We start from the raw sequence: 27,951 nt of genomic DNA, 5'->3' as shown, positions 1-27,951 counted from the left end.
GCCCCATGCCTCTGTGTGTGTCACTGAAACATGTTTACTTCAGCCCCAAATGGAAGCCATGGGGAGGGTGACCCAGTTTGCACATCTCCTCCCAGGATTTTGTTTCTTGGTGGGGATGTTAGAACAGGGAAAGCCAGGGCCATTCCCCCCCCCCAGCTGGAACTCAGTTCCAGCACTGGCACCTCTCAGCTGGGCACCATTGCCATTATAAAAGAACAAGAGAGGCGTTCATGGTGAGTTCCGGCACCTCTTTTCCTAGAAAAATAGCACTGGGGAGAGCTAGCATGGCACCCAAGCCTACAACATGACTCTTAATTCCATCGCAGACTCTCTTTCAGCACCTTCTTCATGTTTCTCTTGCTGAGGCTCAGGCGAATGCCTCTTTAACACGTTCCTTACCAAAGGGAACAGCAAATGTTCCATCAGAGCTTTATGTTTTCAGCGGCAAAATGACTTACCAAGGAAGGTGTGTGTGTGTGTGTGTGTGTGTGTGTGTGTGTGTGTGTGTAAGGGAAACTGTTAAATCCTCACTGTGAGGAAGGGAAGTTAAGTCTCAGCATGCAAGTGGCTTAGTGGGCAGAGCCCAATTTGTGTCAATTCAAAAGATGGCCTCTGTTAGAAAGAACGGATAAAAACAGAGATAGAAGCCTCAAACCGGCACTTCTGAGACTCTGTATCTACTTTTCTGCTTGTAATTGGTTCGTTTCCTTCTTCTTTTCTCTCTGTCAGAAACAAGCTGCTGGAATTGTGCTGACAGAATCTGCAGAGGCTACATAACTAGGAGAAAATTTGCTTTGCATTTCGACTTGGGCAAACAGAGATTATACAAAGATGTGCAGAGAGGGGAGGATTATCCCTTCTCTCACCAGCTACAAACCCACCCACCCCCAATAAACCCCCCCCCAAAAAAAACCCGGGAGTAAATAAGAAAGTTCCAATTGGCACCATGTGGGAGGCAGGAATATTTATTCCTATGGCAACCAGGAAGAGAAGAGGCAAATCTCCCCTCTCATTGCACTGTGATCCTGATACAAATTGGCCCCTCTTGTACCTGCAATTAAAAGAAAAAGAAAAGAAAAACAACAACAACAGAGACATAACTGAATGCTACACATTAAATTTAAGACATAGTTTGGCTCATAGCCTTGTACCTAACACTGAAACATCACATATCAATCTATAGAGAACAGTGTGGTGCCCTCAGATTCCACTCTTATCAGAAACAGGTGGATTCTATTACTCAAACATATTTCCACATCTTAGCATCGTGCTTTGCCTTTAGTCAAGGGGCTCAAAGAGTTAATTGTGCTGAAATAAATATTAGCATAATGCCTAAGGATACAATTTTCTTACCTAGCTGGGGAAACTTGGCAGCAAATATGCTGAAGTTAAAATTGTAGAATAACTCATTAGGAAATATGTAGTAGCCATGGCAAGATTTACTACAAATATGCTAGAAGTGCTTTTAAAAATTAATATTACGCTGCTATGCTCGCTTTAATTAGCTTTCTTCTTCATTTACAAAGCATAGCTGTCTCGTTTATGAACTTAGTCTCTCTTCCTTTCCTTGTAAACCTGTTTAATTAAAGTTTTAACAACTGTGGAAGGTTTAGAAACACTAGAATGATTTTTATCACTTCAGATCCTAAATCCCACCCCCTTTTACATGCTTGTCCTGTCTCAGTATTACATTGGCAGCATGTTGAAGGTGTGGATCATAAGATCCCAAAATTAAGATCCCCCTTTCTGCCCAATCTCATTACAAGTTGCATTCCAGTTCTGGAGTTTTGCTGGTATTTTCCTTCTGACCTGTAAAGATGGTTTCGTAAGTGATGAAATTCTGATTAACTCCCTCACACGGCAAAGCTATTTTCTAAAATTCATAAAAGGTCACCTTTTCTTTTAGCATATACCTATGTCTAATCTGTACATTGATTGCCTCATTCGCCAATATATTCCATCCTTTGAAAAACCCTATCACTTATTAGCCTCTAATAGTAGGTCACTGCGCTTTGGTTTTCAATTATAGAAACTTCCATTAAAATCTGTTTCAGCATGTATCACTTGCCCTTTGTGTTATAAGGAAAGATTTAGCAGTAATTTATTTTTCACTATATGCAAAATTGAAACCTACTCACCAGAAATGCTGCTTAGGACAAAACTGAACGTCAAGATTGCTTCTTTCGCTTTGTATTAGAAGCCTGCCCTATCTCCAAGGCTTAGAAAAGTAACCATGCAAAACTTTTCTATAAAAAACCAACCATTACATTGAATATAAAATCTTACAAATGTTCAAACTTCAGCGTAATAAAACCATATCCTTAGCCATCTCAAACTGCTTTTAAAGTATTTTTCAAACAGCATTTCCAGAAGATACAGTGGTACCTCGGGTTACAGACACTTCAGGTTACAGAAGCTTCAGGTTACAGACTCCACTAACCCAGAAATAGTACCTCAAGTTAAGAACTTTGCTTCAGGATGAGAACAGAAATCGTGTGGCGGCAGCGCGAGGCCCCATTAGCTAAAGTGGTACCTCAGGTTAAGAACAGTTTCAGGTTAAAAACGGATCTCCAGAACGAATTAGGTTCTTAACCCGAGGAACCACTGTACTCAGATTTAGGTCATGACAAGTCTCCAAGAGAGAAATTGAACTTTGATGGGAAACCACCAAAAATGTCATGCCCTTGACCTCATAGATGTTTAATCAGTGGCAGACTTTAGGCTTTCAAAGTTCAGTAGCGCCCTGTGTGACATCAAAATTCAGTACCCTCTGCTTCTCACTTTCCATTTTACTTCATTGTTGTGGTGCCCCCTGTGGCACCCTCTCGGGGAACTGGTTGTATTCCCCTAAATCTGCCTCTGGTTAAATAAAATACATACATATTAAATAATATGTACACACAATATATTCTGTATGCCAAGTTGGCATGTTGACTTGCTCTCCAAATCTTTTACTATTGCTGCCTTAGTAGCATCTGGATTAGTACTAACTCAAGAGCTTCATTCAGCTGGCTCTCAATGATGTAAACCCTTCTGTGAAAGATCCATATTTCGTTTACCTTACATTCAATAGCAGTAGTGTATATTCTGCTCTGGACAACTATAGGTGAGATGGGGAAAGCAGGGAAGATGCAAGCTTGCCTGCACCAATATATTGTCTTGAATTGGCTTGAATCCTAACTTCTGTTATAATAAAATAATAATAATAATTTTTATTTCTTTATTTCTATATTTCTACCCCACCCATCTGGCTGGGTTTCCCCAGCCACTCTAATGTTCAACAGAACATTAAAAATGGAAGAAGACTTCAAACATTAAAAACTTCCCTAAACAGGGCTGCCTTCAGATGTCTTCTAAAAGTCAGATAGTTGTTTATTTCCTTGACATCTGATGGGAAGGCATTCCACAGGGAGGGCACCACTACCAAGAAGGCCCTCTGCCTGGCTCCCTGCAACCTCCCCTCTCAGTGAGGGATCCGCCAGAAGGCCCTCGGAGCTGGACCTGGGCTGAGGCCTGCTGAGGAACAGAATGGGCTTCCATCACAAAGCAAGGATATCCCACCTCCCCATTTTCTCTGCAGATCTCCCCTGTGATCTCCCCACCCTCCACCCGTCTTCTCAGGCAATTGGGTGCCTTGCATGAGACAGCTGTGCTGTCAGGGATGAGGAAGAATGGTGGGATCTACCCGCCCAACAGCCCCTTGGGGAGGGGCTCAGAAGATGATGACTTAGATCCTAGATCCTGGTGGTGGGACACTGAATTGCAGTCTGCAGAAGGGACAAGCTGAGAGGTACTAGAAGCAGGGGGATTGAGTGATCGGGGGGGGGGGGGAGCCAGGAGAAGCAAGGTCTTTCAGGACAGAGTTAAGAGTCGCAGCGTGAGCACAGACAGTCCCAGTCCCTGCTGATTCTCTTCCTCTGACACCCTGCTCTAGAAGAGTCCAGCATGTTGCTGAGCAATGGGCCAGAGAGCCCCAGAGGAGGAGCTCACCCCCTCAATGCAGCCTTCATCTGCTTGGGGGCGATGCAGAGTGAAAAGCTGGAGAGGAAGGGCTGGGCTAGTGGTCAATTTCAGCAATGTCTCAGCTAGATTAATACAAACCAGAGGACTCTGTGTTGTTATTTTCTGTTAATACAGAGCCAAATTGCATTCCGTGTCTCCTGTGCGTGTGCCTGCCCTATGAATGACCTGGCTTGTTGACAGCTCCTTGACATGCACCTTTGGATCCAAACCATTATTACCACCATCTCCTGCTGTTGATCATAGCCTAATCTTCCCCTTGTACTCACTCTGCCACTCCAATGTCTACCTGAGGAAAGCTTGTCCCTGGTTTGATACTGAAGGTTAAAAAGTCTCAATGTTAACAGAGATCTGGACAAAGTAGTTCAAATCTAACACATGCACACACACTCCAAAGAAGCATTATTGGGATTATGGCTAAAAGGAAATAGTTCATGCCATCTTCCTCTGACTTAGATGATCCTGTCCAGAAGTTATACAGCTTCAGTGGAAAACCTATCCCACCTCAGTGGCATATTAGTAGTTCATAGCATAATGATAAGGGACTGGAACTTATTTGATCAGGCAATGACCCTTCTAGATACCAAAACAGAGGATGTGTTGCCACAGATGCTGAAGCCCAAATATAATGACTAGCTACCTATCCTGTACAAAATCAATTGCGGCTTCATCACATAAATTATTTTGCCAGTACCAAGTGTCAACTATAGTTCCATAACAAGGGAAAAGATAACAGTAATTTTCATTCCTGCTTAACCTCATAACCATAATATGGATGAATGTCAAAAAAGGCTCATTAGTCTTGCTTTAGCGTGAACCACTCAGAAACTTGTTTTAATTGTTATTTTATAGTGGACTCCTAGAAACAGTTGTTGTTTAAGTTGAACAAAGTGTACATGTTGAATGCATACTTGCCACAGAAGACTTCAGAATCTCAATGAATCTCTCAAACTAACACAATTTACTGTAGGAGTGCACAAACCTTAGGTGTGGAATCAACTATATTTTGTTCTAGAAACATGTGAGCCACCAACCAGGATTACTATAAGGTTTAAATTCCAGCCTGACTTCCTTGGAATGGTGGGCAAGATACAGATCTTATCTGAATAGAATACATTGTTTGAAGCAGACTACTTACATGTTTAAAAACAAGCTGTGCTAATAAAACTCCATAGTCACACTTAAGAATAATACATTTTTTTGTTCTGCTGCCATGCATATCATGACTCAGGCATTTGTGATACAGTACTATAGATTATTGTGCCTTCAGTTGCACATGTGGAATAAATGGGCTTCAACAATATTTAATTTCTACTGATTCAATAGGTTTTCTAGTACCAACGTTTACTTTTAATACATTATACAGAATTGACATTTTAAGCCCCCCCAAAGAACTATCAGTTAAGCAGATTGCATTCGTATCATTTCTTTAATGATTTCCTAGCCAAAGTACTGTGCAAAGCAAATTAAGTTTTACGTTTTTTGTTGGGTTTTTCCACTGCGACAATTGCTGTATATACGGAAACTTGATTGCAATGCTACTCATTTTGCCCTGCATCTGGCTAAGCATTCGTTTCTGCTTGTTCAGAAAAGTTCCCAAGGGAGAATTGATTAGACCACCTGCTCAGGGGGGGAACTGTGTGATGTGAAGCCACTCCCCTGCAGTGATCTAAAAGGCACCCCCCCCAATAGCTTCACTGAGATTGCCAGGTCTAGATTCGAGCTGGTATGTATATGATTTTATTTTCATTTACACTTGATTGGGCAATTATAATATGCCCAGTATAGAAGCACCCAAAACAGCCTCTGACTAATACAGTCATACCTCGGGTTGAATGCGCTTCAGGTTGAGCGCGTTCGAGTTGCGCTCCACGGCAACCCAGAAGTAACGGAGGGCGTTACTTCCGGGTTTCGCTGCTTGTGCAAGCGCAGACGCTCAAAATGACGTCACGCGCATGTGCAGAAACGGCGAAAAGCGACGCGCGCGTGCGTGCGTGCGCAGACGTGCCGTCACTAGATACGTTTGCTTCTGGATGCGAACGGAGCTCTGGAACGGATCCCGTTCGTATCCAGAGGTACCACTGTACATAAAACTGGGACACTCCCTGTCTGCAAAGAAATGTGTGTGTATCAGAACACCCACAGGTTACCTGTTACCTGGGTCACCATGTAACAGAAGCTGCAGCTTGAGAAAAGGTTCTTAAGAAGTGCTAGAACATTTGTGAAATATTACAAGTGGGATCTGAAACCAAACATTGTAGTCCAAGTGTTCTTGTTCAGAACACTCCGTTCTATTACCTTCCCTCGTAGTTTTCCATTCTTGCCCACCCCCAACTGTCAGTCAGCGTTCAGTGTTGACAAAGCACACTGTGATTTAGCTTTTCCTGCCCTCTCCCTTAGCATTTTTACTGATGGTGCCATTTTATGTTCCTCAAACCATCACTCTAACTGTGAAGTGCCATTTCCCAACCAGTCCTCTTTGCCTGATGCTCAACATTCCACTCATCCTCTTCCTTGCTGCATTGGACATTCTCTCACAGTGGGTCCCTACCAAGCATTTCCAGGTGTCTCACCTTAATGCAGAGGTTTTCAACATTTTGGGGTCCACAGCTCCCTTCACCAACTACATTCTTTCTGTGGCAACTCTGTGGCCTGCAAGCGCTCCAGTTGGAGAACAGCCTTTGCCAAAGGTGTCGTGGGCTTTGAAGACTCTCAAACTCAGGACACAAGGGAGAAACGTGCTAAGAGGAAGGAACGCTTGGCAAACCCACACCGCAATCAACTGCCGCCCGGGAACCAATGTCCCCACTGTGGAAGGACGTGTGAATCCAGAATTGGCCTCCACAGTCACTTACGGACACATTGTTAAAATTGTGTTTATGGAAGACAATCTTACTCAGCTATGAGTGATCGCCAAAGAAGAAGAAAGAAGAAGAAAGTATGTCACCCCTTGCTTGCAGAGCTGGCAGACCCTCACCCCTTTTTGAACAACCTCCCTTGTGGAGTGTTCCTTCAGCCTCCACTCCTCTCCCCTCTCCTTGGGATCCTCCGGGCAGCCACAGCTGCCACCCCTGGTCTCTGAGCTTCCCCCTGTTATGTACTGAAGTTTTCACCCTGGGCCAGCAGGGGGATACTGTAGATAGTTTTCACTCAGGTCCACATATGCAAATAAGGGATTGAAAGTGACATTCAGTGATTGGATAGTTACAGAAAGTGGTTACTGTTGCATTGTAGTAGAGCTCTATATAAGCAGGCTGGCTGAACCCTTCAGTTCAGTTCTGTTCTGGCCTGTGAATAAACAAGAGCTGTTTGAAGAATTGCTGTGTCGTCTGATATGTTCACCCACAACTTAACACACACACCCCACCCCAAAACGTGGTTCCTCCTCACACTGCCTCACAGGGTCATGGGAAACACCCCCTGGCCAGCTCCAGAGACACCATTTGCCTGGGGAGCTTGTAGCCAGGGCTGCTGCAACAAACAGCTGTGCAAAGCCTTTGGGAGGCAGAGACGTGAGAGGGCATCAGAGGAGGGATTGAAGGAAAGAGGGATGAGTGCAGTGTTGCCCGCAACACCCATGACCATTTTTCAAGACACCCCAGGTGCCACAGCACCCTGGTTGAAAACCACTGCCCTAATGAATTCGAAAGTGACTGACCACAAAAAATGGCTTTTTGTTACACAACGCATGGGCAATGACACATATTATTTGTTCCCCTTAATATTTCCCAAAATACACGGTACAAATGGATGAAATCTGTTCCCCAGAGCTGCCCCAGCAAAGCTCTATGGTAGAAACACAGCTCCTGTCAACTTGTGGAAGTCTCTTGTCAAACATTTAACTAGTTCAGAATAATAATCCTTCCTACCGCCAATTTGGTATGGACCATCCTCAAACTTACTTCTCCTACACTGTCAAGTTTTATGCCAGTCCATTGAACCATTTCTAACTATAAGCTTTAGAACCTATTGCCCCCAATTTCTCATTAAAATGGCAGAATATGATTCTGCCAACTCACCCTTAACATATGGCCTAAAATCATCATCATCATAACTGATACATAAACCATAAAATTACAAGACACACTTTATTTGGAACTAATGACTTTCTTGATGTGGCTACTTACTTTATCTGTAGTGCTCAGCAAATATGAAAAAGGAAACTAACCTAATTTTTGTTAATGACATTAAAAGTCTGCTTTTTAAAAATGCCATGTGCTTTCAACCTATAATTGATAAAGCTACTTTCAAATAAACCTTTCAGATAAGACATGCTAATGGTGTTCTGACAGGAGGTGACTAAATAGAGTTAGACAATCCACATCAAGGCCACTGGTGGTCATTGTCGCAGTTTGCTAGTAGAATTGCTAACACACACAAAAATAAGAATCACAGACAGACGGATATTTACAACATTTCAGGTAACCATAGAGATGCAATGTTGGAGGCAAGGCCATACCACTTATTACTGTGCGCCTACTAACTGACTGGTTAGCTGCCCTTAGTCACATCAGCAGCCAACACTATGTGCTATGTGCTTGCAACATCCTGAGTCTTGGACGGCAATTCCATTCCCACCTAAGTTTCACTGCAGAGGTGGCCAACTGCACACACTAGCTGTTAATTAAAGCCATTCATGTTCCCCAACACATTGTAATGAAAATGTTTCTATGTTTATCAGATTAAAGATCTCCGAAATCCAATACATGCAATAATTTGAAGCTACAAACATGCATGCAAGTTGTTAAATCTTTTCATTAACATACTATTCAGTACTGTTTGCGTTTATGAATGTATCAGCTAATAACAAAAACTCAAACAGCATTGAATCAATTCAAGAAGAATTGCATTGTACATGAATTTAATAATTTTTAGAACTGAATTATTGCAAAATGCACAGATTTATAGCATCAATGACAACTTTGTTAATGATTCATTCTCTAAGTCAACCTTCCCCAACTGGGTACAAGTCCAGAAGTTCTGGGACTATTTATTTGTTTGATTCCATTTATGAGTAACTTCTCACATAGTATCTCAAAGTGAATTCAGAGTAAAAGCATAAATGAGTAAACACAGTTTCATATATACAAACAATTCCATATACATATCCAATTAAAATCCAATGCAGACACAGACTGGGATAAATATATCTACTTTAAATGCTTTCTGAAAAGTTGAGGTCTTTAATGGGTGCCGAAATAGGTGGCTCATTAAAAAAAAGATATAGCATTGATACTCCTGTTAATAATATACAGCTCCAAAGTGACAGGATATCATAGTTGCCTGGGTTACCACCTCAAATTCTACTGAAAATGTATTATATTCTTATAGGGAGTCAGAGACAATGGCATACCATACTTACTTTATAATGTCTCCTTCAAGAGCAATCACTCGTTTAATGATCTTCTGCTCCGGGTTTCTTGGAGACCTGCAAAAAGAGGGGAAAGGTGATTCAATCAGCAAAGCTCTCATTGTTTTAAGGAAATGAAAAGAAAATCAGCTATGAAATGAGGATTGCTTAAGTCATCAGATGATTTGCTATTCTGCCTGATGTGCATCCGTCATCATCCTCTTGCTAAGTGAAGTCACTGCTGTTGCTCACATTTCAGCCCACTGTGGCTGAAAACCACTGCCAGAGAAATAGAGGAATGGGCCAGGGTCATTTACCCTCTTGCTGGTGTAAAATAAATGCACAGAATATTCAGTGGTGATCAGTATAGATTGAAAATGGATACATTTATTCAAAGAAGGGTTCACCATTAAATGCCAGTGTTACAGCATGCATAAGCATCCATGCTGGTCCTTTATTTCTGAAAATGAACTCAAAATGAAATAAAAATTAAATCATCTGGCATACACAATCCTCCCCTATGTAAAATATTATTTTTACTGAGAAAATCTAACACAGTCTGGAAGAACACCATATAAAAATGGTTTGTAGTATATTCCTGGATTCTAACTAGAAGACCCTGGTTACAAGCTAGTCCAACTTACAAGCTTGACCAGTGTTTACTTTCCCACTCAGTAGTGGGGATCCTCAGCCCAGTAGGCCATATGAGGTCCAGCAGGAGTCATAATTTAGCATGCAAGCCCATTTTCCACAAACCATACCCACCCACCCTACATACCCAGAAGCAGACTTAAAGGAACAAGGAGCCTTTAAATGCACTTCTGATTGTGATTTGCATTTGTTTGAGTGCACACATGACTTGCATTTGCTCAATATCAATATTGTCCTTCATCCAGAAGGATCTCAAGGCAGCTCAGAGGGCTATACAACAATAATTTAAAACCACAGAACAGATAGTTACAAGAAAGGAAATTCCAACTAAAGATCAGAAAGAACTGTCTGACAGTAGGAGCCTTTCCACAGTGGAACAAACTGCATTGAGAGGTGGTAGAGTCTCTCATTGCTTGGAGGTTTTGAAGCAGAGCTTGCACAGCCACCTGTCATATATGATCTAGTTGAGAATCCTGCATTGCACGGGGTTGAACTACATGACCCTCAAGATCCCTTCCAACTCTCCAATTCTATGATTCTATGAAATACAGACAAAATACAACAGCAAACATAAAACACCCCATAATTCAGAATCTGGAACTACCTAAACAAATTGTTTGAAGGCCAGGATGTAGAGATGGATTTTGGCTTGGCAACAGAATCCCAACAGAAAACACCCATGACTCCGAGTGGAGAGAATTCTACACCACTAAGGAAGGCCTTATCTCACACCACTACACAGCAAGCCATCCCCACTAAACAATGAGGAGGACCCTCACTGCAGATCCCAGGGCCTGGTCAGCTGAAAAAAATGAAAGGTGTTTCATCAGATACTTGAGTCTCAAGCCATTTAAAGTAATCTAGATGAGAGGTTATAAGAGCAAACCGCTCTGTGGCCAGGCTATGCTAAAAATCCAGTTTCCTCTCACACAGTGAACGAAGTTCATGAATTAACCAACACAGTAGTAAGTTTCATCCTACTAAATAATGTTTATATGAGCAACCAACATAAAACTGACCAAGAAGTTACCAAGAAGTTTGATTCTATTTGTTTAGGCTTGAATCACAACAATGGTGTCTTGCCCCACTGCAGGTGTTACTTAACACAGCAAAGGCAGGTGGATTGTGTTCTCCCTTACTACGGCTCTGGTGGATATCTTGCATACACTGTATAAAATTATCACAGATTTTTCTTTTCTTTTTTTATTTCATGGCCACCTGACCCCACCATTTCCATGTTTTCCCCTACAGTGGAGATGAATGAAAAGTTAGCTGGGATTTCTGCATTGAAGGGGATTGGACTATTAGGGTTGCCATATTCTGAAGAGCACATTTGCTGACTTCTACTTTTAACTATAGATCGCTATGACTCTACGCATGAAAAAGAGGATGCGTCCTGGAAAAAGAGGGCATATGGCAACCCTACGTCACTAGATGGCCCTTTGGGTCCCTTCCAACTCTACAGTTCTATGATTTTATATGAGAACTGAGCACTCACTTTTCCGGGGAGAGAGTAAGTGAAAGAAAGCTGAAACTTGGGAATGTGTTAAATTTGGGATTGGGTGTGCGATTTACCACCACTGCCAGGAGTCAGCAGCCACTATTTCCACCTACAAGACGTGTTGTTTTACCAACAGGCACAGATATTGCCATAAAGGAAAAGGAAGAAATCAGGTTTGTTTTATTCACTTCATCTTACTGGAAATTACACTCTTTTAGCAAAATTGCTTTTAAGCTACATTATGTATAGTTCATTTGTGCTAATGAAGACAGTCATCAAATTTTAAGTGTACCCTTTCAAAAATTCTTCCATAGTTTCACACTTGGTTTTAAAGGTTATTCGGAGCTCCCCCTCCAAACAACTTTCATTTCATTAGTGTATACATATCTTAATGTTGCTACTGACCTCATGGTTCAATTTACCCCAATTCAGCAATAATCACAATGACCTTGAAGAACCATTATTCTCAATCTGATGTAAGAACATCCACAGACAAAGTGATTACTTTTCTGCTAATAATGACATATATTTTCTCACCTATCAAACTGGCTTCAAAAGAAGACACTGAATATTCACCACAGTCGTTAATGGCTTTCAGTGCTTCAAACCAGAATATCGTCTTGCGTTTCTGGGTAACAGAATTTCTTCTAGGAGGGTCTGGTACCAGATTTCTTCTAACATTCACCCTTTAAGATGATACCATCTGCTATGATCCTGGTGCACTGTAGCCTGCTATATGAATGAGCTGAAAATGGGACCCTCCCAGGACATGTCTTCTAGGTGCGAGTTGTGCTAAATCTGTGAAATTGATGCACAGATTTAAAAACAACAACTAATAGTAAGCAATCATTGCTTCTATCCCTGAACTGTTGGTACATACATGCTGCCCTGGGCTCTTTCAGGAGCAAGCGTGGGATCTAAATTAAATAAATAACAAAATCCAATACAGTCATACCTCGGGTTACAGCTGCTTCAGGTTGCATTTTTGGGGGGTTTTGGACCGCCGAAACCCGGAAGTACCAGAACAGGTTACTTCCAAGTTTCAGCAGTTGCGCATGCGCAGAAGCGCCAAATCACAACCCCCGCGTGCGCAGACACAGGTTATGAACGCTGCGGGTTGCGAACATGCATCCCGCACGGATCACATTTGCAACCCGAGCATCCACTGTAAATAACACTGCCAACTGTTGTTCATTCTTTTTTCCAACAGTGCACAAGAATCAAGCATCATGACTTCCGCACCTCTGAATTCTGAGACAATCATATCATCAGCAGCAACTTTGTACCCTGTTATCTGCATGGAGCCTCTTATTACAACACCAGCTTTGCAGGGTTGGACTGCTAGATGTTTCTTTGCCGCCACCTCCTCCTCCTCCTCCCCCTCCAATCCATTCACTTTAATAATGATAATCTTTCCAGTACCTGACCAACCTTATGACTGTGCATGGAATCCTGCAGCTGAGATTCAGTGGTGGCGTCCAAGCTGCTGAGATGAATTTGGAGTGAAGTCAAGCAATAACAGCTTGACTGGGACCTCACAAGGTGTATATATCCACATATGACACATACTGTACACATTCTACTCAGGGTGCTGGATTACACAGAGATGAAATTGGAGAGAATATGCTAAAACTGGCCCCAAGCAGCGATTGAAGAGCTGAAGTTTGCTTAAGTATACTGAATGGGCAGCGCTCATCTCCGCGGCAGATAACGGTTCCCAAAAAGCTCATTAACATTTTATTAATCATTACACTTTTATAGCAGTGCCACTTTTCCACTTTTTGATTCTCTCTTTTCTTTCCTCATTAGTTAAGTCTTTGTTTTATTATTTTTTTAACTATCTGCTTTCAAATAGCTGCTTAAAGCTAGCAAGGTTAATAAGAACATGTAAAAATGGATTGACAACGGATGAAAATATATAGTTATAATATGTTGAGATATGGAGTTAAGATAAATGAAAGAGGGTAAGGATTTGCTGAACTAACCATGTGAATGGGAACACAAAAAAGGGAGGTGTGAGGAGGTCAGGGAAATAAGCAAACAAAATTTAAGACATGAAAAAATTGATTTGTTTTTAATTTTTTCTATATATCTTTTCTGTATTTTGTATCTTTTTTTTCTATGTATTTTTGTATTTTTTGTATTTTTCTCTTGTTTTCTTTTTATTCTGTAATTTTCCTTTGTTTGTAAAACCTCAATAAATATATTTTAAAAAAAACAAATAGCTGCTTAAAGCAATCTGAGCTCAGGAGGCTGGAAAAGAGATCTCGCTAGAGTTTTCCCCATACAGGTGCCCATGGAGGTCTAGCTATAGATCCCTGCTAAGCAAGGGAAGGCAGTTGCTTCATTTTAACTCTCACAAGGGATTTATGAAATGTCTCCTAATACTAAATGAGGCAATTTCCTGCTGGGCATGAAGTCTTCTGTTCTAATAAAAGAGAGAGTAGCCCAGAACTCCTGGATAATAGTCAGATATGATAGTCAGATACAACAGTGAAGCAAATGCAATTATATTTTTCAACATACATTAGTACCTTACTATCTGAAGAGCAAAGAAATTTGATTTCTCTTCCATCATGAGTCAGTCTAGATTATGTCTCCATCGTAAAAGTGGATTCTGTTTCAAAGGGCACACAGAGTTCATGGGTATAAGCAGGGAACAGAGAAAGGCAATCTGATGCTATTGCTCATTATCAAGAATCATTCAATGCAATATAAAAATAGATGAGGCTAATATGCCCAAGAGAATATCTCATCCCATTCTATCTTCTGTCTTGATCTTCAAGATCTGACACAAAGTCCTCAACAATTTGAACATAAGCACTGCAAAGCATCGTACATAGACTGCACCCAAGCTGTTCTGCTTCCAAAGAGATGGTTAGCATATTTGAGAAGCAGGGACGAGGAATGTGTGGCCATCAAGATGTTGTTGGACTACAACTCTCATGGGAGATAACATTCCAATAACACCTGTAAGGTCATCGATTTTCCACCCCTGCATTACAAGATCATTCTGACTGGCTAGCTGGGAGAGAAGTTTCAGTTGTAATTATTTGCTGTTTTACTTGGCTATTTTATGTATGTGCATTTTCAGTTAACCCAATAAAAGCATTCAGCAAATCAGAACACATGAAGAGAGAAGGGAGAGGAAAAGAGTGAGCATAAAGAGTGCACAGCTAATTCATTTAGCACCAAACCATAATCATGTCTGAACTGAACCACTGCATGTTTGGACCAGAACATAGAATTTTTTTCTTTGAAAATTTAGTTCTCTAATATATATCCTAATGGATTGTCACTTTAAAAAAAAAAGCCAGTTTAAACAAATATCCTGTGAAGTAAACAAGTATGCTATTAATAATGGCAGAGACTTGAAGCAACTGAAATTCTTCAGATGCTTTAAGATTCCCTCTAGACTCTGTGTTAAGAAATGGACTTCAGTCTTAATGAACACAGATGCAGTGAACCATATGGGGGAAATCCCCAACATTTCTCATATACATCTCAGAAATGTAGAATTTCACTTAATTGAGAGGGGAATTATGCCAACTGGTTGAGCAGAAGCTTCAGTGAGGCTTGATGAGTGCAGCATTTCCAGTGCTAAAAATAATGTTTTAATTGGGGTATTTCACAACACTAGGAAAACTATTTTTGTCACAAATAACTATTTCTCTCTATAATGAGAAGTTCTGAAGCTTAGCGGACTTTTCCCCCCTCAAGAAGTTTACAAGACGAAACACTAAACTGTGTTGTTTTTTTAAAGGAACAAAGAACATCCTCAATGTAAACATTATACCCTGAGGCAGATAAAATCCAGGCATTAGAGTACCACCCTGAACAACTGGACAAATGAAATAATGTTCTGAATTGATTCAATATAACACAACACCAACCACAAAGTGCAACTGCTTGAATTAAACTGAAATGCAATTGAATCTCTGTCTAGCGTACTTTGCCAGGACATCGTGTGCCAGGAGATCTATAATGGCAATTGTGTTTGTGTTTTTCCCTTGCATCTGATGATACCAAGTTGAAAGCAGGACACAACCAAGAAAAATACCAAACAGAACAAGCCTACGCAGCCTATATGGCAGAGGCACTTATATACGGTGGTCCATTGGCTGCAATAACCTCTCAAATTTCTACTTGAACCGATTTCCTGTAGTTCCTCGGTGTCTTTGGTGTGCTAACTAACCCACTGTGCCTTGGGTAAGCAACTGCGTTCCCTATACAGCTCTCATATCTTCAAGAGAGGAAGGCTCTTTTTCAAAGCTGTTTCATATCAGAGAAGAAATCAAAAGAGAAGCAGCAGCAAGGTGCACCTTTTTCCCTAGTTTCAGACTACAGCATGTGACTCCACTGTGTGATCTTAGCTTCAGCAATCTTAAAAATGAGTTGCCCTGCTTACACAAACTGGGACATAAGAACCCCATAGGCAGTTCATGACAACAGTGATTATCGTCAATATATTTATATTCTAGTTGTGCAGGTAGGCTTCACCAAAGACCTGGTGTGTGGGGGTGGGGGAGCCTGGTAGAAATCCATGTCATAAGGACTCATCTCCTCAAGAACTCAACAAAGGTGAAATACTCAAAGACTATTCGTTCTCCTTGAAGCATTTCCTAATTGTTCTGAGGAAAAGATCAGGATCAGCACTCGTGTTTTTAAACTGCTTTGTTCATTCACTCTTGCAAGCTAGGTTTTTCAGTTTTCCAAGGGGTGGTGATGTTAGTCTGCCCCAGCAAAAAACAAGAAAGAGGCCAGGGGAAGACTAAAGACTAACATATTTGTGGCTTTCATGGACTAGAGAAGGGGCAGAGAACTTGTGGCCCTTGAGGTGCTGCTGATTATTCCAATAATCTCTAGCCAATGGGCACGTTTGCTGAGGCTGATGGGTTTTGGAGCAACTCTGGGACAGATTCCATACCCCCAGACTAGCGCCTCCTTCATAAGATGCTCCAAGTGTTATGCTCAGTTGGGAAGTGTATATTATTTTTATATGACAGCAGGTGGGGGATTAAAGAATGAGGTCAGATTCTGTAGCTTGACTTTGCACATGCATGTTGTGTGTGCTCTGAATAGACGGGCCTTGGACACCTTATGGAATCTGATACTGCCCCATCCACTACAGGTATCGTTACAGGTAAAACCAGTCCAGTGTTCAAAACTCCCGTTGTTCTAGGAGCATTTTGCATCAGGGAATTTCATTGTCTGAGGAGTTTCTGAGCTCTGGGCGCAGTACTGAGCCTAAGATTTCAGATTAAAACGGAAGAGTAGAAGGAAAGGAGGACCTTTTTCTGCCTCCCCACTTCCAGCTACTCTCTGAAGACTGTAGAAGAGACCCATTTAAGAATATTAGGGGGGTGGGCAGGGGAAGAACTAGATCGTGTGAAAAATGAACATAATATTTTAGCTACAGTTCATTCATTTTCAGTTTTGTATTCTTCTTATAAAAAAAGCGTGCCTGGACATTCTGTCATTGCACCCATAACCTAGGTTGCAGGTGCTATTTAGCTCCTAGCTTTCAGATCTCCAGCACTGTTCCAGTCTCTTTGGGACCAAGTAGAGATCCTTCTGCCAAGGAATATTGGTGTGTTTACTTTGGGAACGATCAGGAGAAGTGGCTTAAATTGTGTCTGACATGATAGGTGGCGGAACAGTGCAAAAAATTATAACAACTGGGAAGCACGTTATGGAAATAGGTGATTCCAAAAGGCTCCTTAGAGCTATGGGGCTGGGAAATGACCTTTTTTGGCCAGCTCAAACACCTAAAGCCATGGGACCTGGGCAGAGGGGGAGGGTAGTGAGTTGGATGTGACTCACTCCACATCTAAAGGTGTGGCATGGGAGAATCAGGCAGGTAACACTGCATGCAACATGGAGAGGGTAAGCTCAACCATCTGCAGTAACAGTTGTGGGGGGAATGGTGATAACTGGCTCCTACCCCAGCTGTAGTTTCCACACAGTTTAAAGTTCTGCAGACCTCCTCTGAATGCGGCTCTAATTCATCCATCTCCCCAGTGGCGTAGCGTGGGTTGTCAGCACCCGGGGCAAGGCAAGTAATTTGCACCCCCTAACCCGTGGATTTGCGCCCCCTAACCCGTGGATTTGCGCCCCCTAACCTGTGGATTTGCCCTAACCCCAGATGTTGCGCCCGGTGTGGCCAGCCCCCCCTGCACCCCCCATGCTACGCCACTGCATCTCCCTACCTCTTTCTTCCAGATGGGGTCACAATGAAAGGCAAAAAAACCACCAATGGTCTGTGAAAATTATGTTGCAGATTAAATGTGTGCAAAATAAGCACAGTTACCATTCACAGCAAGGGACGCGGGTGGCGCTGTAGTCTAAACCACTGGGCCTAGGGCTTGCTGATCGAAAGGTCGGCGGTTCAAATCCCCGTGATGGAGTAAGCTCCCATTGCTGAGTCCCTGCTCCTGCCAACCTAGCAGTTCAAAAGCACGTCAAAGTGCGAGTAGATAAATAGGTACCGCTCCGGCGGGAAGGTAAACGGTGTTTCCGTGCGCTGCTCTGGTTTGCCAGAAGCAGCATAGTCATGCCGGCCACCTTACCCGGAAGCTGTATGCTGGCTCCCTCGGCCAATAAAGTGAAATGAGCGCCGCAAACCCAGAGTCAGTCATGACTGGACCTAACGGTCAGGGGTCCCTTTACCTTTACCTTTTACCATTCACAACAGCCGTAATTGATGGAAACAGAAACATCCTAGCTTCATTGTTCAGTGCTGGGTTATTGGGGGATGGATATTCCTGGTTATGGCTTTACTGGTGGTAATACCTGCCTCGCCCCTGTATGAATAAAATCCATATAGGTGTGCTAGTAGTGAAATCCACAGGATGGAAAGTGCCCCATGACATTTAGGAGCATTCTTTTGGGGTTTTTTTCTTTAAAGATTTGCCTTGTCTTCCATGGTTGCTTAATGGTGCAAATTAAGTATTATCCGGTGCAAGGAATCTGCAGACATTTCTCTCTTCCCTGTCACAGAATTGTATGAAGGATTAATTGCCTTCCGGGCATTTTCTCTTGCATTTTGCTGCTATCCTGTGCTGTAACACTATACGCTATAACAACTCAGCAAACAGCATTACATTTTACTATTTAGTAGAGTGTTTTTATCCTGTCTTTTAGAGTGCTCACCATCCTCAAGACAACCTAGGAAACAATCCAATGATATAATAACACTGCTGGCTTTTAAAACTATCCATCATGTATCTACTGTATCTATCTATCTATCTATCTATCTATCATCTATCTATTAATTAATATCAGCCATAGACAAAATCATTAATAAGACAGAGTGCCATAAAATCATCCAGAAGCAGAATGGAATAAAAAAGGTTTTAAAGCTCTTTCTTCTATAAACCCACAAGAGAGCCTTTGAATCTCCCTGGTGAAGGTACTCCAGAAACGCCGGGCTACCTGGATGTTTGGAGAGCTGAATTCTCAGATGATACAAATGTACTTTCTGCCACATTTTGCACCAATTGAAGCTTCAAAACTGCCTTAATGGCAGCCCCATGTAAAGCACATTATCGAAATCCAGCTGGGATATAACCAGAACCAGAGATGAGAGCGGCCTTCTCTCAATAAGGCCACAGCTGGAGAAACAACAGAAGTTGGAAGCAGAACATGAATAGAATAGCTTTCTCATGTTCCCCAGCAACTGACACAGGAGGGATATTCAACAATTTGGGCCATACTGCCATTGGGAGCGCCCAGGGAAAGACTCCCAAGCCTGACCATTTTTACTCAGCAAATCTATGGACATTTTCATGGAAGAACTTTTCACAAAGCCTGCTGAAAACTGTTCAATTGCTAGTTCAGGAATTATAATTAAAGTTCATTTGAGGCCTGCTTTCTACAGTTCCATAATTATCATTTTCTTTCTATCTTCAGTCCTCTTTTCTTTTCCTTTTTCAGTTGCAACATTGGCATGAGCCAATTTCTTGAAGTAGAATTTGAACAAAATAATGTGTGTGTGTGTGTGTGTGTGTGTGTGTGTGTGTGTAAAGTCAACCCACCTAACTTGTATTTTGCTACTTTCTAGTTGTTTTTGGTTCTGCTTATTCTACGTATGGAGCTTTTTGTGATATATATATATGTGCAAGAAATCCAGTGAAAGTACAGTGAGCAATAGCATTTCCAGGTTTTTGTGGAAATGACTCAAGATATAAAGTCAAATTGAAGACACTAATTAAAATGCTTCAGTGCAATAAAACTAACTGGTGGGTGGCAGAGCAATGTGACTAGTCAAATCAGAAAGCCTGAAAGTACTTGAAATATCTTGCAAAGTCTTCTGAATTAAAATCTCACTTTAATTAGTTCCTAGGCTTCCAGTCTAATCACTTTGAAGTTAAATGGCTGGCTGTTTAAGAATGCAAGCTGTCTAATTGCTACAGTTATGTGTATTTGACCTTTTCACTGTTAACAGTGAGACTCAATTAATTACTTGCAGTTTTCTGCAGGTTGTTTGACCTCACTTCCACCTAGTCCTAAAAGGGCATCACACTTTGATCACCTTGACCTTTGCCTTCACATCAGACTCTGTTGGAAACTATGTCACCTGAACTTTTCATACAATAGTCCGCTAAACTAATTCACTAGCGCTAGATGACTATGTTGACACATATCTAATTATTTTTTTAAATAATTCCCCAATTACGCATCATTGTAAATGACTGGAAATTTAAGTGTTCCAGTGATCAAAACAGTCTTTTTACTGCTGACCCTGTACCAACATCAAAACTGCACACAGTTTTTTTTTTGGGTGGGTAGGGCAATCCTTCCTTTGTGTAACAGTCTGCTGTTTTAAAAGCATTTCCATACATTTTTAATTCACCTTTTAAAACTACTGGTTTTTATAAACCATTCCATAGATACTTGAGACAAGTGAAAAAGGTCTTTTTCTGTTTGGAACATCAGGTTAGCTTTGTGTGAGTGTATAACTTTAAAGAACTGGCTTTTGTTGGCTAAAAGAAGATTGGTAATAAAGACAATCCTTAAATCACATTAATTCTATTAAGGCATTACCCTCAGGCAAGGAGCAGGGACAGCAAGGCCTGCCCCCACTACCATATTTCTGACAAACCATGCTTTGGAGCTAAGCTTTAGCGGTATGAAACAGGCTGGATCTACACACAGGGGAAAAATCACAATAAATAAGTCATAAATTAAATTGTTATAACAAAAGAAAATAAACTATGTAAAATCACATAGACAACATTTTGGGCTCTACAGCACCCTCTGGTGTCACATGTTTATAACACATTGTAACATGGCTAATGTAGTTGAGTCCAGGATCTGCTGATGGACAGGTCCTCATAGAATTTAAAACACCCTTCGATTTCTCGGCTGTGAAACAGCAAAGGGTTTTCTGTTGTAAATGCCTCACATATTTCCCGATCAAAGGCTACAAGCAGCCACATAAACCATGAAAGACTGAGGCATCCTTTCCTAACAGCTGTCTCTGGCAAGACTTAAATTAGGTTTGCAGCCTTAACAAAGGCACTTTTTATTGAATGAACAACCAAGCTGCAAATATGTGCCCATTGTAGCAAGATGATAATGTATGGACTCTGGGAGAGGGGAAAATGGAGAAGATCAACAAGCGTGAATAAAGGAGGTTTGGGCTTATGAAAGAGCCACTATTATAAATACACATTGACAGGGCAAGAAACTAAAAGCTCAATTGTGTAAAGAATTTGGCATCCTCATCTAATTTTTATTGATCTGGAGACATCAAGTATGATGGGAAGGAAATGACTTGAGAAATGGTAGCATTAAAATATCATACATGAAGGTGAATGATTTGGGATGGAACCAACTTTGGTTTCACAGAGGATGGTGTCCATATTTAAGCCACAATGTTGATACAGAATCTGACAACAACTTGTCAAATTGTTGTCAGATGAAAATCATATTTTACCATATATACACAAGGTTGTGTAACCCTCAGGTCTATATTTAGTCTACAATGTATCTGCATAGGTTTTAAGCAACCTCTTGGGTTGTGAGAGTGGCAGAACACCCTAAGACTCTCTTGTGATTTACTAGGAGCTTACTTGTTCGGCTGCAAAATTATTTTGAAGTAAATGTGACAAAATGTAAACCTGTGCAATCACTCAGCCCTTTGATTAGATTCATTTTTACCCCACAAAGTGGCCTATTTTATTACAAAACATAAAAAGCTATAAAAACAATCATAATAAAGGCAGAAAGTTGACAAGATAACAAAAAAACCCCAACAACTGCAAAACAGCAGATTAAAACAGTAGGTTACAAAGCAAATGGTGAAATCTCAAAAACCAAACGCTCACTGGAATGACTTACTTTTCAGTTAGCATCTAATACAGAAAATGAAGGCACCAATATAGACATCATTACTAATACCATATTGTAAATGGTGGTGAATATTTACTTCATAACCATTCTTTCTTTTATAAACAGAAGATTTGAGAGATTCTAGAAACCTTGGAAAGGTGGCAAGGGAACCATACTACAGAGAGAATTTCAGTAGAAACTGACTTCTAGAAGCACTGATATATTATTTATATTTTCAGTGTTCTATCAGACACTCATAAAGATGACCAACATGAAAAATGATGTTTTTAAAGCAGTGTTTGTAAAACGTCCAAGATTTTGTTCATTAGAAGTTTGAAAGTTTATGAAAAGACAGACAGACAGTGATTAACACATTAGCTTTGGCAAGTTTATTTAACTTTTAAAAAATTGAGCATGATTTTAAAAAGTGAGCAAGACTCCACCTTCATGACTGGGACATTCTGACAGATAGTGTGAAACATGTTGACAACCGGTATATGTTATGGGCTTTTGGAACACAAAATATCAATAAGAGGTTTGCAAAGAGGAACCTGGCCAAGGTTTTCAGGACAGTGTTGCCTTTGGCATGCTAGAATTATGGCTTTTTAAAAAACCTAAAAATGCATACTCAAGAGAAATGAATGAAAAACTTCACAGGTAAAACTGCAGCTTTCTTTTACTAAAAGAAGACAACAAAGAAGAAAAGGGGTGATTTTCCATTTCTCAGGAGTATGAGAAAATATTGGTGGGAGTGAAAATTACTGCAGAAGAGATTTTTCATATTTTCTGTTTAGAGAGCTCTGACCTTTTCTCCTGCACTCCTCCCGTAAGTAATCCAGTTCTGCCCAGTCCATATGATTTACATGCACAACGAGTATACGACGTATGCAGGAATGTTTCGAGATACTGACTTCATAATTCTGGTTTCCTCTCTACTGGCAGTTTTTGCACACATCTTTGAAATGAATCATCAATATTGAAAGAACTACCAAAATTTACATTACACCCTTTTAATGCTCCAAGTGGCAATGGAGCCAAAAGATGAGTCCTTTGGAGTAGAAGTATGAGAAAAATATCTGTCTGTTTTAGTTAATGCAAAGCATAATTTAAAAGTTTAAATGTTTGATGGTTTCTTCTTTCTGGATTAGCATTATATGTCCACATAAATCTTCATCTGTTTGCAGATGAACATGAGAGGTTTCAACATTGTCCCTGGGTTTGGGCACCAAGTTAAAATCTAATTTGCCTGGCCTTTTAAAATGCTTTTGAGTGCATGTTTATGTGGCCTGACAACATGGTCACCCCAGTTTGGTAAGCATTAGATGTTCTTTTGTGTCTGGGCTAAGATCCGATGCAACAATTAGCAAGATGACAGCCAACAAGCTGTTGGAACGAAGGAAAATAATAATGATAATAACAAAAGCAAAACAGCAGGTAGATTGGCCTGTTCAGCATGAGAAGGTTTTTCACAAATACAAATATGCAATTATAACTAGGAGGGAGGGAATATAATCACCAGTCTCTAAGGTACGCCTCTTTTCTCCAAGTCACTATCCATTTGGCCTAAGAATGCTTTGTGCCATGTGTTCAACTTCATTTTCACCGGGCTGCGAGGAGAATTTACTGTTCTCAAGCAAGGTCCCCTGTATTTCTTGAAGCAAGTATAGAGAAAGCTCCCCCCCAGTCATTCATGTGGGATGAGAGTTCTTTCCGTGCGCATCTGGCACTGTCACAAATCACTCCACTTTCGGTACCTCCATATTCCCTGGGAGACAACCTCGACAGCAAGACAACACCTGCTACCTCCATAGTTTGGTTAGTTGAGACAAATGTGTTCTCAGTCTGGAATAATAAATGTTTTCTTTCAGCTTCCGCCCTTTTCCTTCGTGGAAAAGGTACAAGGAATTAGACATAAAAGGGAAGAGTTAAAAGACCTAATTTGGCACATTTTATGCTGTCTCCAATTAAATGGGGAGAAAAAGACTCCACAAGATCCCTTCAAAGCTGTTTCTTAAATTCCTGCGGGGATTAATGTATACATCAGCTCTGTGAGCACTAAAACACCTGCAACAAAATTAAGCCTCCCATTTCAAAACCTTGGAGGATTTGCTAATTTGTACTCCGCGCAGCTCCCATGTTTTAACAAGGTAACACTGAATCATTTACGGAACAGTCCGTTTCGTTATGACGTGGTCTACCATAAGGTAATTTGCCTTCTCGCGTGTTAACAGGTCTCAAGCTGAAGGCAAGAATGCAACATGAAATGAAGGTCAACAGTCCGAAAGAAAATAGCCTGAAACAAATACCAAATGCTACTATTGTAATTAGAGCATGCTATCCAGGTCAGCAGTTTAAATGCAGGCCAGCTGGAGAATCAAGGGCATCTGATGGACTGGGTTATGAAAACTTTCAAAAGGAATGGGTTCTTAAACATATTTAATGAATGGGAATCCATGTTCCCATTAGATAATGAGAATACCATTACCTGGATCCCATATTGGCTGTTTCACAACATGTTGCATAGATTTCATGGTCTAAAAAGACACCCTCCATTTATATCCTTTTTATTTTCTGAGGAACTGAACGCAACTTCTACATTTCTATTACCAACACAGTACAGCAAATGATGAATCTATTGTTGTGGGTATGTGGGGCTTAGCATTCATGATGCCCAAGTCCCTTCTAATTCCTGAGGTCTAGCAAGGGTGGAAATCTAATGGAGGAGTCCATTGCTGAACAAGCCAGGCAACTTTCTTGGCTCTAAGTATTGACATTAGTATAATGTTACTGCCTAAGTATACTGCCTAAGTATACACATAATTCACAGGGTGCATGAAAGCATGCATTGTAAAAACATGCAATTCAAATTCCTTCACGTACATAACAAAAACCAGATACTGAAGAAATGTTAACCCTCTTCAGATGTTCTGTAATGTCTTCAGTAAACATGCATCAAAGGCAGAGGACATTAGTTCTATCCTGCTGCCCATAAAAGTTCTACCATCTTGCACAAATTAGTGGTGCACAAACTTCTGAAGTGAAGAGACTCTTGCACTCATGGACATTCCCTGCATGTTTTAGAAACCTGATTTTCCAGAGTTCTAAACCACATTTAAGGCCTCCACAAGTCCCTCACTTCATTGTTCTCCAACATATGGAAACAACAGGAGGTGAACGAATATGTTGTTGCTGTTGTTGTTAATTAAATTTGCATGCTGCCCTTCATCCGAAGATCACAGGACGGTTCACAACATAAAAATACAAAATGAGAACACAAAATACATAATAAAGCAAAAGCCAAGCAAAAAAACCCCTTCCAACCAACACATTTAAAAGCCAATAATGAACACACACAGTGACTGAACTCTCACAAAATCAACCATTTCCTCCCTTTTTTTGCTATAAATTAACTATGAATCATTGGCCATTCGAGATAACTAAAGGGGGGGCAGAGCTGTGTGTGGCCTCCATAGCCAAGTGTCAGCTGAAGAAACAGGGGTGGGGGGGTGGAATGCAGTCACAGTATCCATGCAAATCTTGGTTATCCTAGAAAAGGATCTTTGAAGAATAAAGATAAGCAGATCTGATGCTATATTCAGAATATACAATGATTTATTTACAAACCCTTTTTCAGATGCACAAACGAATAGCTTACTTATATCTGACAAGAGGCACTAGAAGACTACAATGACATGTTGGGAACAATGAAATACTATTACATTTCTCATGAAACAACAAAACGAAAAAAAGAAAACCTTATATTTTTGTTGAAGATGCTCATGCATGAGATTCATTCAGCCGTTCAGGCTAAATCATTTGTACAACACATGGAAAATGAAAAAAATGAATACATCTGGATATCTGTGAATTCTTAATGAAAAACTGTCTGGGTTTTTAACCAAGTGATCATGCCTCAGTGACTGCTCGACACTGTTTGATACAGGTACCAAAAACGCATCTCAAAGTGCTTCCAAGCCATTGCTATTGCAGGTCAGATTCATACAACAGCAAATTCAGTTTGCACTGTTTACCGTATTTTTCGCCCTATAGGACGCACTTTTCCCCCTCCAAAAATGAAGGGGAAATGTGTGTGCGTCCTATGGGGCGAATGCAGGCTTTCGTTGAAGCCTGGAGATTGAGAGGGGTCAGTGCGCCTCTCGCTCTCCAGGCTTCAGGAAGCTATCCGCAAGCCGTGGAGCTGAGCTCAGCATGCCCCAGGCTTCCGGCTTCACGCAGCTCTTCGCTAGCCGTGGGAGAGCTGAGCGAAGTCGCGCAGCTCTCCCACGGCTTGCGGATAGCAGCCTGTTCTGGGGGCTGGGGGCGGGGGAAGCTCGGGCTTCCCCCGCCCCAGCCCCACACCTGGGGGGGGGGAATAAAAATTTTTCTTTATTTCCCCCCCCCAAAAAAAAACTAGGTGCGTCCTATGGGCCGGTGCGTCCTATGAGGTGAAAAATACGGTAAGTTGAACTGGCGCTCTTTTGCAACAAAACCACTCCCATTCCCCAAATCAGCCCTTTTGTGATAAGGAAAGTGACCGGGAAACACACCTGTGGAATAACAACTGCTTGATGCAACATCACCTCACCCTCCTGCAACAAAATCAGAGCGAATGCTCAATAAACAACCAACGTCTTCTCACTTCCATACAAACTGTGCAAACAAATATACAGGTTGTATTGAAGGGACCTCAGTAAAATGTAAAAATGGGTGGGGGAGAATGGAATTATCAAAGAAAGCTTTCCTCCACTGTGAGATCTGATGTTTAATCCATCCCCTGCCCAATGAAAATGATGATTCTCTAGGATATGATTGCATGGTATTATGGAAAAGTTTCAGTAAAACTTTATGCAGAAAAGAAAAGTAATCATTCCTGACACCCTTGTTACATAAGCCATGTTTTAGGGTGCATTGTCTCATCGGCTAATTGCCTTTATCAGCAACCGCAACTTGCCATTGGGGTTTTTGAGGATCTTTCTCATTCAAATTCATGCAATTAAATTCAAAGTATTCATGACAGCCACAGATATTACCATGAAGGGGAGCGGCGGGATCTGAACCATTGTTTGGAAAGATAATGTGTCTTGATTGATGACATTCTGCCTATGCCCCTATGAACCAACCCAGATGCATGAAACCATCATTTGAGGCCCTTCTTTCTGTGCCCTCTCCATGTGAGATCCAGAAGGTGGCAACACAAGAAGAGGCCTTTTCCGTTGTTGTGCCCCAATTATTGGAATGCTCTAGTCTATAACAAGGCCTTGGGCTGATTAAACAATCTATGGTCTTTTAAATGTGTTTGGGGAGGTTATTGGTTTATTTTTGTTTGTTATGCATTTTGTGTTCTCATTTTGTATTCATATGTTGTGATCTACTCTGTGATCTTCGGGTGAAGGTGGTATACAAATTTAATAAATAAATATAAATAAAATGCAAGTTTTGGTCTTTTCTTCTACCTGATCAAATGACATCTTGGATTCCCTAGTTGAACACATTACCATCCAATTTTAGCTTGCCACAGAATAGATGCTTAATCATTATCAGCAACCCATCTCAACGTTTTTCAGGTAAGAAACAAATATACTAAGCAAAATGCTCAATATTAAATAAACATATTGTCCTATTATGCATTCATTAACTGTGATTTCTTAATGCTGTCAATGGTTCGTAACATGTAGCAGTTTATTAGAGAATGTTAATGAATTCACTCAAGTATTTATCCATATGTATCAAACTTTGATGCAGGTATTAAGGATAGACCAGGGCATAGCGTTGCTTCTAATATCTATTTGGATTGACAACTTCATAGTCAATCTATGCAAGTTGTCCTTGTGCGTCCCATGTATTCAGTCCCTGGAGTTAAAATAATTTGGCTTGCATCCAGCGCCAAAACACTGCATTCACAATCACAATTCCCTTGGTGAATATTCATTGCATCAGAAAAGAAATACAATATGCAAAACAATTATAAACAGCTTGTAGTTACTTGAGCTTTAACCCAACCTTATTGTTCTCCCTAAATGCTTGGTTATTTTGCAGACATATGGAACAGTCAGTGCATCATTACTTAATTAACAGATATGCAATAATTTACATC

The 27,951-nt window shown here is 40.9% G+C and overlaps 1 protein-coding gene across 1 annotated transcript in view; it reads right to left on the bottom strand.

Annotated features, from left to right (window-relative positions):
* The window catches only part of IMMP2L (inner mitochondrial membrane peptidase subunit 2), a 460,855-nt gene that overhangs the window by 160,757 nt on the left and 272,147 nt on the right, over positions 1–27,951 (bottom strand). The window contains exon 4 of the mRNA XM_083574776.1: positions 9,383–9,448. Coding sequence (XP_083430902.1) covers positions 9,383–9,448 — 66 coding nt within the window. The remainder of the gene's footprint in view (positions 1–9,382; positions 9,449–27,951) is intronic.

The sequence above is a fragment of the Podarcis filfolensis genome (assembly GCF_964270895.1).
Source record: "Podarcis filfolensis genome assembly, chromosome: 10".
In the NCBI taxonomy this organism is placed as follows: Eukaryota; Metazoa; Chordata; class Lepidosauria; order Squamata; family Lacertidae; genus Podarcis; species Podarcis filfolensis.
This window is presented reverse-complemented; position numbering and strand designations above follow the sequence as displayed.